Source organism: Gekko japonicus, unplaced genomic scaffold (assembly GCF_001447785.1).
Source record: "Gekko japonicus isolate JY-2015 unplaced genomic scaffold, Gekko_japonicus_V1.1 scaffold6711, whole genome shotgun sequence".
Taxonomy (NCBI): domain Eukaryota; kingdom Metazoa; phylum Chordata; class Lepidosauria; order Squamata; family Gekkonidae; genus Gekko; species Gekko japonicus.
Window position 1 is genome coordinate 3,680 of NW_015175060.1, and position 15,488 is coordinate 19,167.

Below are 15,488 nucleotides of genomic sequence, written 5' to 3' on the forward strand. Positions count from 1 at the left end.
TCAGCTTAGAGGGAACACTGCATAGTAGCAGGGGCCATCTCCTGCAAGAGCACACAGGAGCGGAGCTCCGGCCGTAAGGAGCCCAGGGGGCGGGCACATGCAACAAGCCCCACCCCCTGCTCCCAGCGGCCCTCAGTCGGGCCACGAGGAGCAAGAAGCAGCCAGGAAAGTTGCAGAGCCCCCCCCCCGGCCCGCCTTCAGGTACAAGCTCCCCCTCCTCTGTGAGGACAGATCTGCACGTCCCCCCCCAATAGCTAGCAATCCAAAACAGTCCAGTGGAGCCTGAGCGGTGGGTGTTGCCTTCTGACACACTTCCGCTGATGTCAGGGGGGTTGGCACATGCAAATAAGTTATGCTAATGAGTTATGCTAATGAGTGCCTGCACCTCTTTTTCTACTAAATGGCCCCTGGGCCTGGCCAACAACTGGGTCACAATAAATGGGACGGCACCCAACAAAAAGATAATGCTTGGTGGTGGTGGGGAAATGCTGTCAAGGTGTAGCTGATTTATGGCCACCCCACAGGGTTTTCATGGCCGGAGAAGAACAGAGGTGGGGTGCCGTTTGCCTGCCTCTGCCTAGCAACCCTGGACTTCCTTGGTGGTCTCCCATCCGAGTACTAACCAGGGCTGACCCTGCTTGGCTCCCGAGATCTGACAAGTTCTCGCTAGCCTGGGCTGGCCAGATCAGGGCCATATAATGCTTAAAGGTTTAAAGGTAAAAGTTTCCCTTGCTTGAAAGCTAGTCGAATCTGACCCAAGGGGGCGGTGTTCATCTCCGTTTCCAAGCCGAAGAGCCAGCGCTGTCCGAAGATGTTTCCGTGGTCACGTGGCCGGCATGACTAAACGCCGAGGCACATGGAACGCTGTTACCTTCCCACCGAGGTGGTACCTATTTATCTACTTGCCATTTCTTGCTTTCGGACTCCTAGGCTGGCAGGAGCCGGGGTCAGAGACGGGCGCTCACTCCGTCACACGGCACTCGGGTCTTGAAGAAATTAACCCCTTCCCCAAAAGAAGTATTAAAACATATCCGTTCCCAAACGACTCACCAGGTTCTCTATGGACAGCTGGAAGTTTGTGATCTGCTTCAGTATTTCATTGTCTCTCTTGACTTCGTTCACACATTGAGCCAAATCCTGGGACAGAGAAATAAATGAAAGAGCCAGTTACGTGCTGGAACAGTTGCCAAGCATCAGAGACAAAAGCTTAAAATTATAAGCATGTTTAAAAGTAAGTAATTTAGTGTTTGTTTATCTGTATTAAAGCAGCCGTACAGTGAGCAGTGACTTGCTGGAAGTTCCAAATGCAATGTCCCCCTGTCTCGGATCTCTAGACTTCGTGGCAAGAGAGGCTAGATTGCTAGAGAGTCACACTGACCTTCCCTCCTGTATCTACTCTTCTGCCACTATCTCCTTTGAAATGCAGATTGTGTTCTCAGGGACCTATTTTCCCTTCCTTCTTCTCTCTCACTCTCTTCCTGCATGCAGCGAGAGAGACATGTGGTCCTCTCTTGGCATCATGCGGCAGATGGGCCTCTCACCATCTGCTTCCATCCTTTACATAGTAAGTTAGTAATCTATCATGGCCCTATCCAAAGTGTACTTCTCAAATAAAGAGAGGAGTATTTCTCTTCTGTACTTGCAAAGTGGCTCTGTGTAGCTTTGTAAGCTGAGTAACCTAGCAAAGTGATGCCGCTGCGTTTGTAGCTTTATTTAAGCATAAGAACATAAGAACATAACAGACGCCAATGTTGGATCAGGCCAAAGGCCCATCCAGTCCAACACTCTGTGTCACACAGTGGCCAGAGTGTGTCACACTCTGCTAACTAGTGGGGACCGGACCAAAAACACCAGTTAGCCACAATATGACTCACTCGACGACTTGGAAGTCACTCTGAAGAAGTCTGCGGTGACTGACGAAAACTCCTCCCCTGCCACAAATTCCGTCAGTCTTTAAGGGGCTCCTAGCTCTTTTCTACTCATACAGACATGCTTGCCACCAGTGTTCCCTCTAAGCTGAGTTAGTGTGAGCCAGCTCACTGTTTTTAGCCTCCAGCTCACACATTTTTGCCTTCACTCAGGAAGGAGAGCTCCAGAGCAAACTAATTTATGAAGTCTTAATAATGATATTAATTTGTTTGCTAATGATAAGTACATAAGAACATAAGAGACGCCAATGTTGGATCAGGCCAATGGCCCATCCAGTCCAACACTCTGTGTCACACAGTGGCCAAAGATACCTGGTGCCCTCAGGAGGTCCAGCAGTGGGGCCAGGACACTAGAAGCCCCCCCCACTGTTGCCCCCCCAAGCACCAAGAATACAGAGCATCCCTTGACCCAGAGCCCCTGATAGTTATTTGCCTAAGAGAGAAAGAGAGAGAGAGAGAAGTGGAAAGAAAGAATGAAAGAGGTGGAAGAAAGAGAGAGGGAGAGAAACAAAGAAAGCAAATAGATGGGAGGGAGGGAGGGAGGGAGGGAGGGAGGGAGAAAAAGAACGCCTCCCCTTGGCTTCCCCAGCCGCCCTGCCGGTTGCCACACAATGTGTGTGAAAGAGCCACATGTGGCTCCCTGTCTTATACCCTCCTAAGTTCCCTCCCCAGGGTCCACCCCCCAAATCACCAGGCATTTCCCAACCCAGAGCTGGCAACCCCAGAGATTCGAGGAAGGGAAGAAACCGGCCCTCTCCCTGGGCCCAACCTGTCCGCCTCACCCGCATGTCATCGAGCGCCTGCCGGAGGTTCTCCTTCTCCATCGGCTCCGTCGTGTATTTGATCAGCTCCTGGGGAGGGGGGAGGCAACAGAGAGAGATTACCCAGCCTGCATTGGGTGGTGTGTTTGGGGGGGGCACAGTGGCTCCGCTTTGCTAACATTCGTGGCTCTGCATCGCCACTGAGGTCCAAAAACCACAACGTGGGCCCACGTCGCTTGCCGGAAAGAGTAGCTGAATCTTGCGTAGAATTCTGATTCGGTCAGCACAAAGAGGAGGACGTGTCGGAGGAGAGAGTCATAGTCAACAGGAAGGAAGAGCAAAGCCACACAGACAGGGAAGCCCGGCCGAAGGCATCCCTGGGAGAACAGGCCTCCCCGGCTCTCTTCCTCCTTTGCTTCCTCTCCGCCTCTCTGACCCGCGAGATCGAGAGAAAAAGAGGCACCCCCGGCAACGGACGGGGAATTTCCCCAGCGTGAGCTGAACTAGAGGGCACGAGAGCTGCACATCGTCTCACGCTTCCAGGGTCGTATTCTCCCCTCCCCTCCCCCAAATAGCAAGACAGGGGGGGGCTACCTGCAGGAGCAAGTGGTACTTCAGTACCCGCTGCATGGGCACCATGAGGAGGTCGCGCAAGCTGAAGCGGCCGTTGTTGGCTCGTTGGGAACATTCCTGAAAGGCAAAACAAAAGTGGGGACTTAGGAGATGAATGTTGCCTTCTACTGAATCAGACCCTCAAAGTCAGTATTGTCTGCTCAGACTGGCAGTCGCTCTCCAGGGTCTCAGGCAGAGGGTCTTCCCCATCACCTCCTGCCTGGTTCTGTTTTAAGAGGAGATGCCAGAGGATTGAACCTGGGACCTTCGGCATGCCAAGCAGAGGCCCCACCGCTGAACCACAGCCCCGCCCCAATAAATACACACATGAAGCTGCCTTCTACTGAATCAGACCACCAGTCCATCAAGGGCAGTATCGTCTACTCTGACTGGCAGTGGCTCTCCAGGGTCTTAGGCGGAGGTCTTTCCCATCACCTCCTGCCTGGTCCTTTTTCACTGGAGATGCTGGAGATTGAACCTGGGACCTCCTGCATGCCAAGCAGAGGCTCCACCACTGAGCCACAGCCCCTCTTTACAGCTCTCCAGGGTCTCAGGCAGAGGTCCTTCACCTCACCTACTGCCTGGCCCTTTTATCTGGAGATGCTGGGGATTGAACCTGGGACTTCCTGCATGCTATCCTCTCTCTGGTGTCTTAGGTAGAGGTCTTTCTCATCACCTCCTGCCTGGTCCTTTTAACTTTAGATGCCGGGGATTGAACCGGGGACCTTCTGCGTGCCAAGCAGAGGCTCTTCCACTGAGCCACATCCACTCCCCTAAATGTTGCTGTAAAAGGGTGCATTCCTTCCTACGGAGTCATGGTGACGGCTGCCTTCCCTTCTGCTAGAGCTGCCAACCTTCAGATGAGTCCTGGAGACCTGGAATTTTTACTGATCTGCCAACCACAGGGATCCAAAAAATGACGGCTCTGGGCAGTGGGCTCTATGGCAAGACATCCTGCTGAGATCCCTCCCCTCCCCAGGCTCTGCCCCCCAAATCTCAGGAACTTCCCCAACCTGGAGTTGGCAACCCTACTCTCACATGGAAGGATTGTTCTATTCAGTGGCTGGAGCCAAAGGATATATTTTGCATGGAAGACGGACACGCAGCTCTTCTGATCTTAGCGCTGCTTCTTCAAAAGAGCGAGATCGGACAAGAGCGGCCTAACCTGGCCCATCCAGGTCAGGGCAAGAGACGTTCAGAGGTGGTTGGCCATGGCCTGCCTCTGCATAGCAACCCTGGGCTTCCTGGGTGGTCTCCCATCCAAGTACTTGGAATCTGGGCCGACCCTGCTTAGCATCTGAGATCTGATGAGACTGGGCTAGCCTGGGCCATCCCGGTCAGAGCAAGAGATGAACAGCAGTGGTGTGCCATGGCCTGCCTCTGCGTAGCCACCCTGGACTTCCTTGGTGGCCTCCCATCCCAATACTAACCAGGGCTGACCCTGCTTAGCTTTCGAGATCTGACGAGACCGGGCTAGCCTGGGCCATACAGGTTAAGACAAGAGATGTTCAGAGGTGGTTGGCCACTGCCTGCCTCTGCGTAGCCACCCTGGGCTTCCTTGGTAGTCTCCCATCCAAGGACTGACCAGGGCTGACCCTGCTTAGCTTCCGAGATCTGACGAGACTGGGCTAGCTTGGGCCATACAGGTGAGGACAGATATAAACAGAGGCGGTTGGCCACTGCCTGCCTCTGCGTAGCCACCCTGGGCTTCCTTGGTAGTCTCCCATCCAAGGACTGACCAGGGCTGACCCTGCTTAGCTTCCGAGATCTGACGAGACTGGGCTAGCTTGGGCCATACAGGTGAGGACAGATATAAACAGAGGCGGTTGGCCACTGCCTGCCTCTGCGTAGCCACCCTGGGCTTCCTTGGTAGTCTCCCATCCAAGGACTGACCAGGGCTGACCCTGCTTAGCTTCCGAGATCTGACGAGACTGGGCTAGCTTGGGCCATACAGGTGAGGACAGATATAAACAGAGGCGGTTGGCCACTGCCTGCCTCTGCGTAGCCACCCTGGGCTTCCTTGGTAGTCTCCCATCCAAGGACTGACCAGGGCTGACCCTGCTTAGCTTCCGAGATCTGACGAGACTGAGCTAGCTTGGGCCATACAGATGAGGACAGATATAAACAGAGGCGGTTGGCCACTGCCTGCCTCTGCGTAGCCACCCTGGGCTTCCTTGGTAGTCTCCCATCCAAGGACTGACCAGGGCTGACCCTGCTTAGCTTCCGAGATCTGACGAGACTGGGCTAGCTTGGGCCATACAGGTGAGGACAGATATAAACAGAGGCGGTTGGCCACTGCCTGCCTCTGCGTAGCCACCCTGGGCTTCCTTGGTAGTCTCCCATCCAAGGACTGACCAGGGCTGACCCTGCTTAGCTTCCGAGATCTGACGAGACTGGGCTAGCTTGGGCCATACAGGTGAGGACAGATATAAACAGAGGCGGTTGGCCACTGCCTGCCTCTGCGTAGCCTCTTCCTTGGTGGTCTCCCAGCCAAGATCAACCAGGATTGACCCTGCGTAGCTTCCGAGATCTGATGAGATCAGGGCTCGCCCGATCTCACCAGATCTCAGAAGCTAAGCAGGGTCCGCTCAGGTTAGTACTCGGGAGACCATCAAAGAAGTCCAGGGTTGCTGTGCAGAGGCAGCCAATGGCAGACCACCTCCGTTCGCCTCTTACCCTGACTTAGATCGCCCAGGCTGGCCTGAGCTCATCGTATCTCAGAAGCTAAGCAGGTTTGGCCCTGGTTGGAGGGGAGACCGCCCAGAAAATGGAGGGTCATTGTGCAGAGGCAGGCAATGGCAAGCCGCCTCTATTCTTCTCTGCCCGTGGAAACCCGACGGGATTGGCGTAAGTCCGCCGCAACCTAACGGCCATTCCCACCGCCAACATAAAAGCCCTGCAAAGGATCTCCAGAGAGGTGACAGCCAGCAGGCCAGTGTCTGAGCAGAGCGGCCCCCTCACCTCCAGCTTCATGCGCACGTCCACGCTGGCGCTGGTCACCTGGTCGAGGTGCTTCGTGGCCGCTTCCACCTGGCTGCAGTACCGGCCATACAGCAGGAACCTGCGGGTGTGGGGAAAGGAGGCTGGCGTAAGGGGGGACACGGAGCAAACAGACCCCTGGCGAACGGTGGCCTCTAAGGACCAAGCTACATAATACACCCGACAAGTGGGTCACAGGTGCGTGAGCCATGGCCCAACTCCCAGTCAGATGTAGGCTGGGGAGTTCACCTTAAAAAGCACTTGTTCACTCAGAAGAAGAAGAGAAGAGCCTGGATTGTTCACTCAGAAGAAGAAGAGAAGAGATACCAGTTCCAGTGTCCTGATATCTGGGAGCTTTGGTCTGAAAGCATTCCTCTGTGTGTTCAGGAACTTACAGAAAATGGCTGTGGCTTTGGTCATTGGTGCTGATTTCCCCCCGCCCCCCCAACACACTAAATTTTGAAAGGCAAATTGTTTCGGGGTTGCGGAGTTGCACTAGCATGGTGCTTGGGGGGGGGGCCAACAGTGGGAGGGTTTCTAGTGTCCTGGCCCCACTGCTGGACCTCCTGAGGGCCCCTGGTATTTCTGGCCACTGTGTGACACAGAGTGTTGGACTGGAGGGGCCACTGGCCTGATCCAGCATTGGCTTCTCTTATGTTCTTATGATTTATACCCCACCCTTCACTACCCGAAGGTGTCTCAGAGCGGCTGACAAACTCCTTTCCCTTCCCCTCCCCACCACAGACACCCTGCGAGGTAGGTGGGGCTGAGAGAGCTCTGGCAGAAACTGCTCTTTTTCAAGGACAGCTCTTATCAGAGTGGGGAATCCAACCCAGTTCTCCCAGATTGGAGTCCGCGCACTTAACCACGACACCAAACTGGTTCGGTGCTGCAAGGTGAGGAGAAATTCCCAATTTCCCTCCCATACCGCTTTCACCAGCTGAAAGGACAGTGGGCGGAGGGCTTTTTGCCCCGGGCACAAGAAGCCAGAGAAAAGACACCAAAGTCACCCCCCCCTCCACTGGCCAAAAGTGGGGCAGGAGAGAAACCAGACCTTCTCCCTCCTCAGACTGCTAAGGAAATGAGCACTTCTTAAGAAGAAAAAGAGATTGGATTTATACCCCGCCCTTCACTACCCCAAGGAGTCTCAGAGTGGCTTACAATCTTTTTTCCCTTCCCCTCACCACAACAGACACCCTGGGAGGTAGGTGGGACTGAGAGAGCTCTGAGAGAACTGTCCTTGAGAGAACAGCTCTGAGAGAACTTGTGAGTGACCCAAGGCCATACCAGCAGATGCACATGGAGGAGCGGGGAATCAAACCTGGTCCTACCAGATTAGGGTCCACGCACTTAACCACTATACCAAACTGGCTCTCAAGGTGATTTCCCCTGATGCATGCCTGACCGAGGATCTGATTGTGCACCCATGACCCAGCACATGTTGGGCATATGATGTAGTTACACCCTAAGGCAGGGGTGTCAAACATGCAGCCCAGGGGCCGGATCAAGCCCCCAGAGGGATTCTACCAGGCCCACAGTGGAACTGGCCATCTCCTGCTTCCAGTTCTGCTGCTGCTGCTGCATCATAGCTTGCTTTGCCAGACTCTCTTAATTGCTCAGCCATTCCATGTTTTAACCTGGGTCCTAGACTCAGAACTCTGAGCATGAGATTTCTGTGGTGAATGTCGATAAATCAAAAGTAGGTTTGCAGCTTACAGAGCTAATGTTTTAAGCATGTTTTTATTTAATTTTTTAAAAAACCATCTTTGTGTTTGTGTCCTTTATAAAGTTTATCTCTCCACTGCCTGGCATTACCTTTTATGACTCACATGGCCTGGCCTAATGAGGTCTCATTTATGTCAGATCCGGCCCTCATAACAAACGAGTTTGACACTCCTGCCCTAAGGCATATCCCACAGGTATTGGGGTGCGAGGGGAGGAGGGTTGCGTCACTTCAGAGTATCACACACGGGGCAGAGAGAGTGGACAGGGAAAACGTTCCCCCCCCTTTCCCCAAAAATATTTATTGATTGATTTCAAAGTTAAACGTTTAGACTGCCCTTCCCTGTACACACAAGGCTCAGAGCAGCGAACTACAACAAAACACATTCATAAATATAAAACAATTCCAGAGTTCCACCAGGATGTAGAGCTGAAAAGGCCCTGGCAGGAAATGGGGCCCCCAGATTAGGTGGAACCCGTCGCTACCCTCAACCAAAAGCCTGGCGGAACCTCCCTGCCTTACAAGCCCTGCGGAACTGCATTAAGTCCCGCAGGGCACACACGTAATTCGGTAGAGAGTTCCACCAGGATGGAGGTAGAGCCAAAAAAGCCCTGGCAGGAAATGGGGGCCCCAGATGATGTGGAACCCGTCGCTACCCTCAACCAAAAGCCTGGCGGAACCTCCCTGCCTTACAAGCCCTGCGGAACTGCATTAAGTCCCGCAGGGCACACACGTAATTCGGTAGAGAGTTCCACCAGGATGGAGGTAGAGCCGAAAAAGCCCTGGCAGGAAATGGGGGGCCCAGATGAGGTGGAACCCATCGCTACCCTCAACCAAAAGCCTGGCGGAACATCCCTGCCTTACAAGCCCTGCGGAACTGCATTAAGTCCCACAGGGCACAGAGGTCATTCAGTAGAGAGTTCCACCAGGATGGAGGTAGAGCCGAAAAAGCCCTGGCAGGAAATGGGGGGGCCAGATGAGGTGGAACCCGTCGCTACCCTCAACCAAAAGCCTGGCGGAACATCCCTGCCTTACAAGCCCTGCGGAACTGCATTAAGTCCCACAGGGCACAGAGGTCATTCAGTAGAGAGTTCCACCAGGATGGAGGTAGACCCGAAAAAGCCCTGGCAGGAAATGGGGGGGCCAGATGAGGTGGAACCCGTCGCTACCCTCAACCAAAAGCCTGGCGGAACCTCCCTGCCTTACAAGCCCTGTGGAACTGCATTAAGTCCCGCAGGGCACAGAGGTCATTCAGTAGAGAGTTCCACCAGGATGGAGGTAGACCCGAAAAAGCCCTGGCAGGAAATGGGGGCCCCAGATGAGGTGGAACCCATCACTACCCTCAACCAAAAGCCTGGCGGAACACCTCTGCCTTACAAGCCCTGCAGAACTGCATTAAGTCCTGCAGGGCACAGACGTCATTTGGTAGAGAGTTCCACCAGGATGGAGGTAGAGCCGAAAAAGCCCTGGCTCTGATCAAGGACAGTCAGACGCCTTTCAGGCTGGGGATCACCAGATACTAGAATTTGAGGGCATCCAATGAACCTAATGGATAGAAAACTGATGATGAACAAAGGGAGTGCATATTTACACAATAGCTGACTAAAATCTGGAATTTGCCTCTCGAGGAGGTTGCGGCTGCTGTTAGCCATTCAGCTGTGTGATGGCCAAAGGCAGAGAGGGATTTAAATGGGGATTAGACAGATTCATTGAGGAGAGGAGTACCAGTGGCTACTAGCCATGGTGACTAAAGAGAACCTCCATGTTCAGAGGCAGTCAACCGCTAAATCCCAGTGTCGGGAGGCAACATCAGGGGAAGGCCTCAGCCTCTATGCTGGACTAGATGCTGGACTAGATGGACCCTCCCTGGTCTGACTCAGCAGGGCTCTTCTGAGGTTCTTGTCAGGGGAAGGCCTCGGCCTCTCTGACCTGTTGCTGGCCCTCCGGAGGAACTGGTTGAGGCCACTGTGTGAGATGGGATGCTAGACTAGATGGACCCTCCCTGGTCTGACCCAGCAGGGCTCTTCTGATGTCCTTATCAGGGGAAGGCCTCGGCCTCTCTGCCCTGTTGTTGGCCCTCCAGAGGAACTGGCTGGCCCCTGTGTGAGACGGGAGGCTGGGCTAGAGGGACCATCACTGGTCTGATCCAGCAGGGCTCTTCTGATGTTCTTCTCAGGGGAAGGCCTCGGCCTCTCTGCCATGTTGTTGGCCCTCCAGAGGAACTGGTTGGCCCCTGTGTGAGACAGGATGCTGGGCTAGAGGGACCATCACCGGTCTGATCCAGAACATAAGAGCATAAGTGTTGGATCAGGCCAATGGCCCATCTAGTCCAGCACTCTATCACACAGTGGCCAAAAATACCAGGGGCCCTGAAGAGGTCCAGCAGTGGGGCCAGGACACTAGAAGACCTCCCACTGTTGCCCCCCCCCCCAAGCACCAAGAATACAGAGCATCCCTTGTTTCAGACTGAGAGTTCCTATCTATGCCTTGTGGCTAATAGCCACTGATGGACCTCTGCTCCATCTGTTGATCCGATTCCCTCTTATAAGAACATAAGAGATGCCAATGTTGGATCAGGCCAGTGGCCCATCCAGTCCAACACTCTGGGTCACACAGTGGCCATAAATACCAGGTGCTCTCAGGAGGTCCACCAGTGGGGCCAGGACACTAGGAGCCCTCCCACTTTTGACTCCCCCCCGCCCCCAAGCACCAAGATGTGACACAGAGACTCACTTCTCTTTATACTTGATGAACACCTGATAGAGGTTCTGGGAGTTGGTAAAAGACAACGCGTTCTTCAGATCCACCAGGAAGCATCGATGAATCTTCAGGAGTTCCTGGAAGGGACGGAGGAGAATGCAAAAGGAATCAGGAATCAGCATAAGACTAAGAGCCAGAGGGGTGCAGAGGTTAGAGTAGGATCTGGGAGACCCAGGTTTGAATTCCGGCTCTGCCCTGGAAGCCGATCAGAGAGATAGGATCCTGGGGCATGGATTGGGGTCGGGGGCCTTGGGGTAAACGGTAGACTCCCTCAACGGCCTGGCAAAATACTCTGCAAAAGAGAGATCAAATTCTAAAAGTGACATCAGCAATTGGAGAACAGGCTATAAGGATTTTAAAGGATGTACCATTTGAAATTCATCAGAAGCGGAAGGCATATAAAGGTCTGACCACATTTTTGCAAAATCATCAAATTCATTACAGGTGGTTGATTCCAGAAGGACTGGTCTTTAAATTTAAAGACAAGAGAGAGAAGATAGACTCCATTTTCAAGGCACAAGACTTTTCGAAGAGACACGCCAGCTCAGAGGAAGAAGCAGAACTTGCTAAGTGGAAAGTTTTTAGCAGCGACGAGGACAGCAGCCCGGAGGGAGGAGACAGAGAACCGGAAGAAAAAGGAGCGGTAGGAGGTGCTTCCTACAACCTGAGAGATAAAAAAGGCAGACACCCCAACACCTGATGAACTTTTGAGAGTGCTTTAAAGGACAATACTAATAATAACCCAAAAGGACATTATTAATATAATTAACCTTTTTATTTTTGACAGGTAAAGAAGAAAGAAGATCGTCCATCCACAGATGAAGCTACGGAATGTATTAATACTAACAAAAGATTAATATACTGAATTACTCATCACTCACCACTATTCTTAATCCCTCTATATACCCTCCCTTCTTTCTGAAAATTTAAAAGCAATAAAATTATCTCCTTTTGAGGAGAGTTCATATATTAAAAAAATACTCTGCAAAAGAGTCGCACGTTCCATGGCATCAAATCTCTCCTACAGGGCAACAAAGCGCTGTCCGTTTCTCCGTGAGAAAGTGGCCATCAGCAACGCCGGCCATTTCCAAGCCCACTTTCCACCAATGGCAACCAATCACAGATTATGGCCCCCCCCATGTGAATCCATGTGCAGGCATGCGCAGAAGAGCCTCTGGGCCCCTCCGCCCCACATTCAGGGTCCTCCCTGCCCTCGCCTCTGCCCTGGGTTGCCAACAACCTGGAGGTCTTGGCTGTGGAACCTGGGGAGGGAGCAAAGCAGGGTATCATGCCACAGAGAGCTGGTTTGGTGCAGTGGTGAAGTACGCGGACTCTAATCTGGGAGAACCGGGTTCGATTCCCCCACTCCTCCTCCACTTGCAGCTGCTGGATGACCTTGTGCAAGCCATAGTTCTGTCAGAGGTGTTCTCTCAAGGACAGTTCTGGAAAGAGCTCTCTCAGCCCCACCTACCCCACAGGGTGTCTGTTGTGGGGCGGGGAAGGGAAAGGAGTTTGTCAGCCGCTCTGAGACCCCTTTGGGTAGTGAAGGGCGGGGGATAAATCCGATCTCTTCTTCTTCTTCTTTTACCTCACAGGGTGCCTGCTGTGGGGAGGGGAAGGGAACGGAGTTTGTAAGCCGCTCTGAGACTCCTTTTGGTAGTGAAAGGCGGGGTATAGATCCAATCTCTTCTTCTTCTTCTTTTACCTCACAGGGTGCCTGCTGTGGGGAGGGGAAGGGAACGGAGTTTGTAAGCCGCTCTGAGACTCCTTTTGGTAGTGAAAGGCGGGGTATAGATCCAATCTCTTCTTCTTCTTCTAGTTGTGAATTCCCTGCATTGTGCAGGGGGTTAGACTTGCTGACCCTGGAGGACCCTTCCAACTCTATACTTCTGTGCTTCTAAGTCTCTAGCCAAGGACCGCTGTACCTTCCTACAAAACAACCAGGATGCCAATATATGCTTTGCCGTCTCTGGTGAGGCACCGGTTCTGTGGCAATACAAAGCAAGTCCACTCGGGAGGAATTTTGTCCCACAGAAACAGACTTGGGTAGACTCTCATAAGCGACCGAGGAGGCAGGGTCCGCGTGGTTACGCCTTGCAGATGAATCACACCCCGCACGTAACACTGAGGCGGGAGGGAGGCGAGCACACAGAGAGCGGAGGGAGGGAGGAAGTCTAGGCCGCAAGCGCAGCAGAACAGGCCGCTTAGCAGGCGGGAGGTTAGTACAGTTACAAAACCTGGTCCTGGTCTGTTTGGCATAGGCGATCGGTGCAGTTGCCCGCCTCCAGGTGGGACTTGCAAAGAAGGGACTACACTTAGGTACAAAAAACCAAAGGCACAGATATAAAATGAGAGGGACTTGGCTTGACAGCAGCACCTGTGAAAGGGACCTGGGTGTTCTGGTTGATCACAAGCTAAAGATGAGCCTGCAGTGCGGTGTGGCTGCAGAGAAAGCGAATGCAGATCTTAGGATGCATTGACAGAAGCCTTGTGTCCGGATCACGGGAGGTGGTAGTTCCGCTCTGTTCTGCTATGGTCAGGCCTCCCCTGGATCCTGTGTCCAGTTTTGGGCACCACATTTGAGGAAGGATGTTGACAAGCTCGAGCGTGTCCACAAGAGGGCAACCAGGATGGTGACAGGGTTGGAATCCAAGTCTTAGGAGGAAAGGCTGAAAGAGTAGGGTATGTTTAGCCTGGGAAAGAGAAGGTTTAGAGGGGACACGATTGCAGTCTTCAAATATTTGAAGGGCTGTCATGTAGAAGGTGGAGCAGATTTATTCTGTCTTGCTCCGGATTGCAAGACTAGGTCTAATGGGTGGAAATTACAAGGGGGTCGATACCGGCTAAATATCAGGAGAAACTTCCTAACTGTCAGAGTGTTTGAGCAGTGGAACAGTCTGCCTCGGGAGGTGGTGGGTGCTCCTTCACCGGACGTTTCCAAGCGGAGGCTGGACGACCATCTTCCGGGTATGTTGTAGGGCTATTTTTCGGCTGTGCTCCTGCAGAGTGCAGGGGGCTGGACTAGATGACCTGCATTCTATGATTCTATGAATGCGAAGATACCGCCTCTGTTCCGACTTGTATCTGACAAAGGGAGTTTTGACTCTCAAAAGCTCATTCCTCCCCCCCTCCCCGAAAAACCCTGTTGGTCTCTCTAAGGTGGTGACGGACTTGAATCTACCTGTTCTCCTCCAGACCAACTTACCTACCTCCTGAAAACAGGATAAAATCTGTCAGTCAATCAGTAAGCAGATTACAACATGCAGGAACATTGGGCAATTGGTGAGGCGAGCATAGGATACAATAACACTTAAGAACCTAAGAGAAGCCATGTCGGATCAGGCCAGTGGCCCACCCAGACCAGCACTCCATGTCACACCGTGGCCAAAACTCAGGGGCCATCAGGAGGTCCACTGGGGGGGGGGCAGGACTCCAAAAGCCCTCCCACTCTTGCCCCTCCAAGCACAAAGAAGACAGAGCATCACTGCCCCAGACATAAGAACATCAGAGAAGCCACGTTTGATCGGGCCAATGGCCCAGCCAGCACTCTGTGTCATACCATGGTCAAAACCCAGGGGCCATCAGGAGGTCCCCCAGCGGGGCCAGAATTCCAGAACCCCTCCCACTGTTGTCCCCCGGAGCACCAAGAAGACAGAGCATCACGGCCCCAGACATAAGAACATCAGAGAAGTCATGTTGGATCAGGCCAATGGTCCAGCCAGTCCAACACTCTGTGTCACACAGTGGCCAAAGCCCAGGGGCCATCAGGAGGTCCACAAGTGGGGCCAGAACTCCAGAAGCCTTCTGACTGTTGTCCCCCCAAGCACCAAGAAGACAGAGCATCACAGCCCCAGACATAAGAACGTAAGAAAAGCTATGTTGGATCAGGCCAATGGCCCATCCAGTGTCATACAGTGGCCAAAATTCAGGGGTCATCAGGAGGTCCCCCAGTGGGGCCAGAACTCCAGAAGCCCTCCCACTGTTGTCCCCCCCAAGCACCAAGAAGACAGAGCATCGCAGCCCCAGACATAAGAACGTAAGAGAAGCCATGTTGGATCAGGCCTATGGCCCATCCAGTCGAATACTCTGTGTCACTCAGAGGCCAAAACCCAGGGTCCATCTGGAGGTCCACCAGCAGGGCCAGAATTGAATTGAACAATGCAGTTGGGCTGGGATTGTTAATTTTTGTGGATGTTTCTTCAGTGGGAAGAACTGTTTGGAGCTAGTTTTCCATGGCGATACTCGGGTACCCATCAGAGCGTGGGGAAGGGTACCCTCTCAGCCGAAGGGAGAGAGACAGGCAGACGCATGTGAAGAAGCAGCCATTGGAGTTGGAGAGGCAGGCAGAAAAGCAGACAGACTCGGCTTGGGAGTTGGCTAAAGCATCTTGGGCGTGCAAGTTCCCTGGGGGGGGGGGATGTGACGTGGGCTGGGGCCTGCAGCCTCACAGCTGTACTCCTCTGCCTGCCTCTGCGCTTCCCTTGCATATTTGCAAAGAAAGCACATTTTACAAATTGGGTCTCTCCCCTCCCAGGGGAACCAACCCAAGTAGGGCTATTTTGGGGCAGGAACGCACAGGAACGGAGTTCCGGCTGGCTTCAGAGTTGGCCATGCCCACTACAGCCAAACCCTCTGCGTGCCTGGCTACAGAGGGAAGGCCTGGAGAGCGACACACACACCTCAGCGACTCCGAGGCAGGTAGGCCGGGGGGGGGGGAGAGGGAGC

At 53.4% G+C, this 15,488-nt stretch overlaps 1 protein-coding gene across 1 annotated transcript in view; it reads right to left on the reverse strand.

Annotated features, from left to right (window-relative positions):
* Positions 1-1,050: 1,050 nt before the first annotated feature.
* LOC107122177 (proto-oncogene vav-like) overlaps positions 1,051-15,488 on the reverse strand; it is a gene marked incomplete at its 3' end in the record, with an annotated part of 19,615 nt that continues 5,177 nt past the window's right edge. Inside the window, exons 4-8 of the mRNA XM_015425206.1 lie at positions 10,737-10,840; positions 6,263-6,362; positions 3,284-3,379; positions 2,711-2,779; positions 1,051-1,137 (exon numbers count right to left, since the gene is read on the reverse strand). Coding sequence (XP_015280692.1) covers positions 1,051-1,137; positions 2,711-2,779; positions 3,284-3,379; positions 6,263-6,362; positions 10,737-10,840 — 456 coding nt within the window. The remainder of the gene's footprint in view (positions 1,138-2,710; positions 2,780-3,283; positions 3,380-6,262; positions 6,363-10,736; positions 10,841-15,488) is intronic.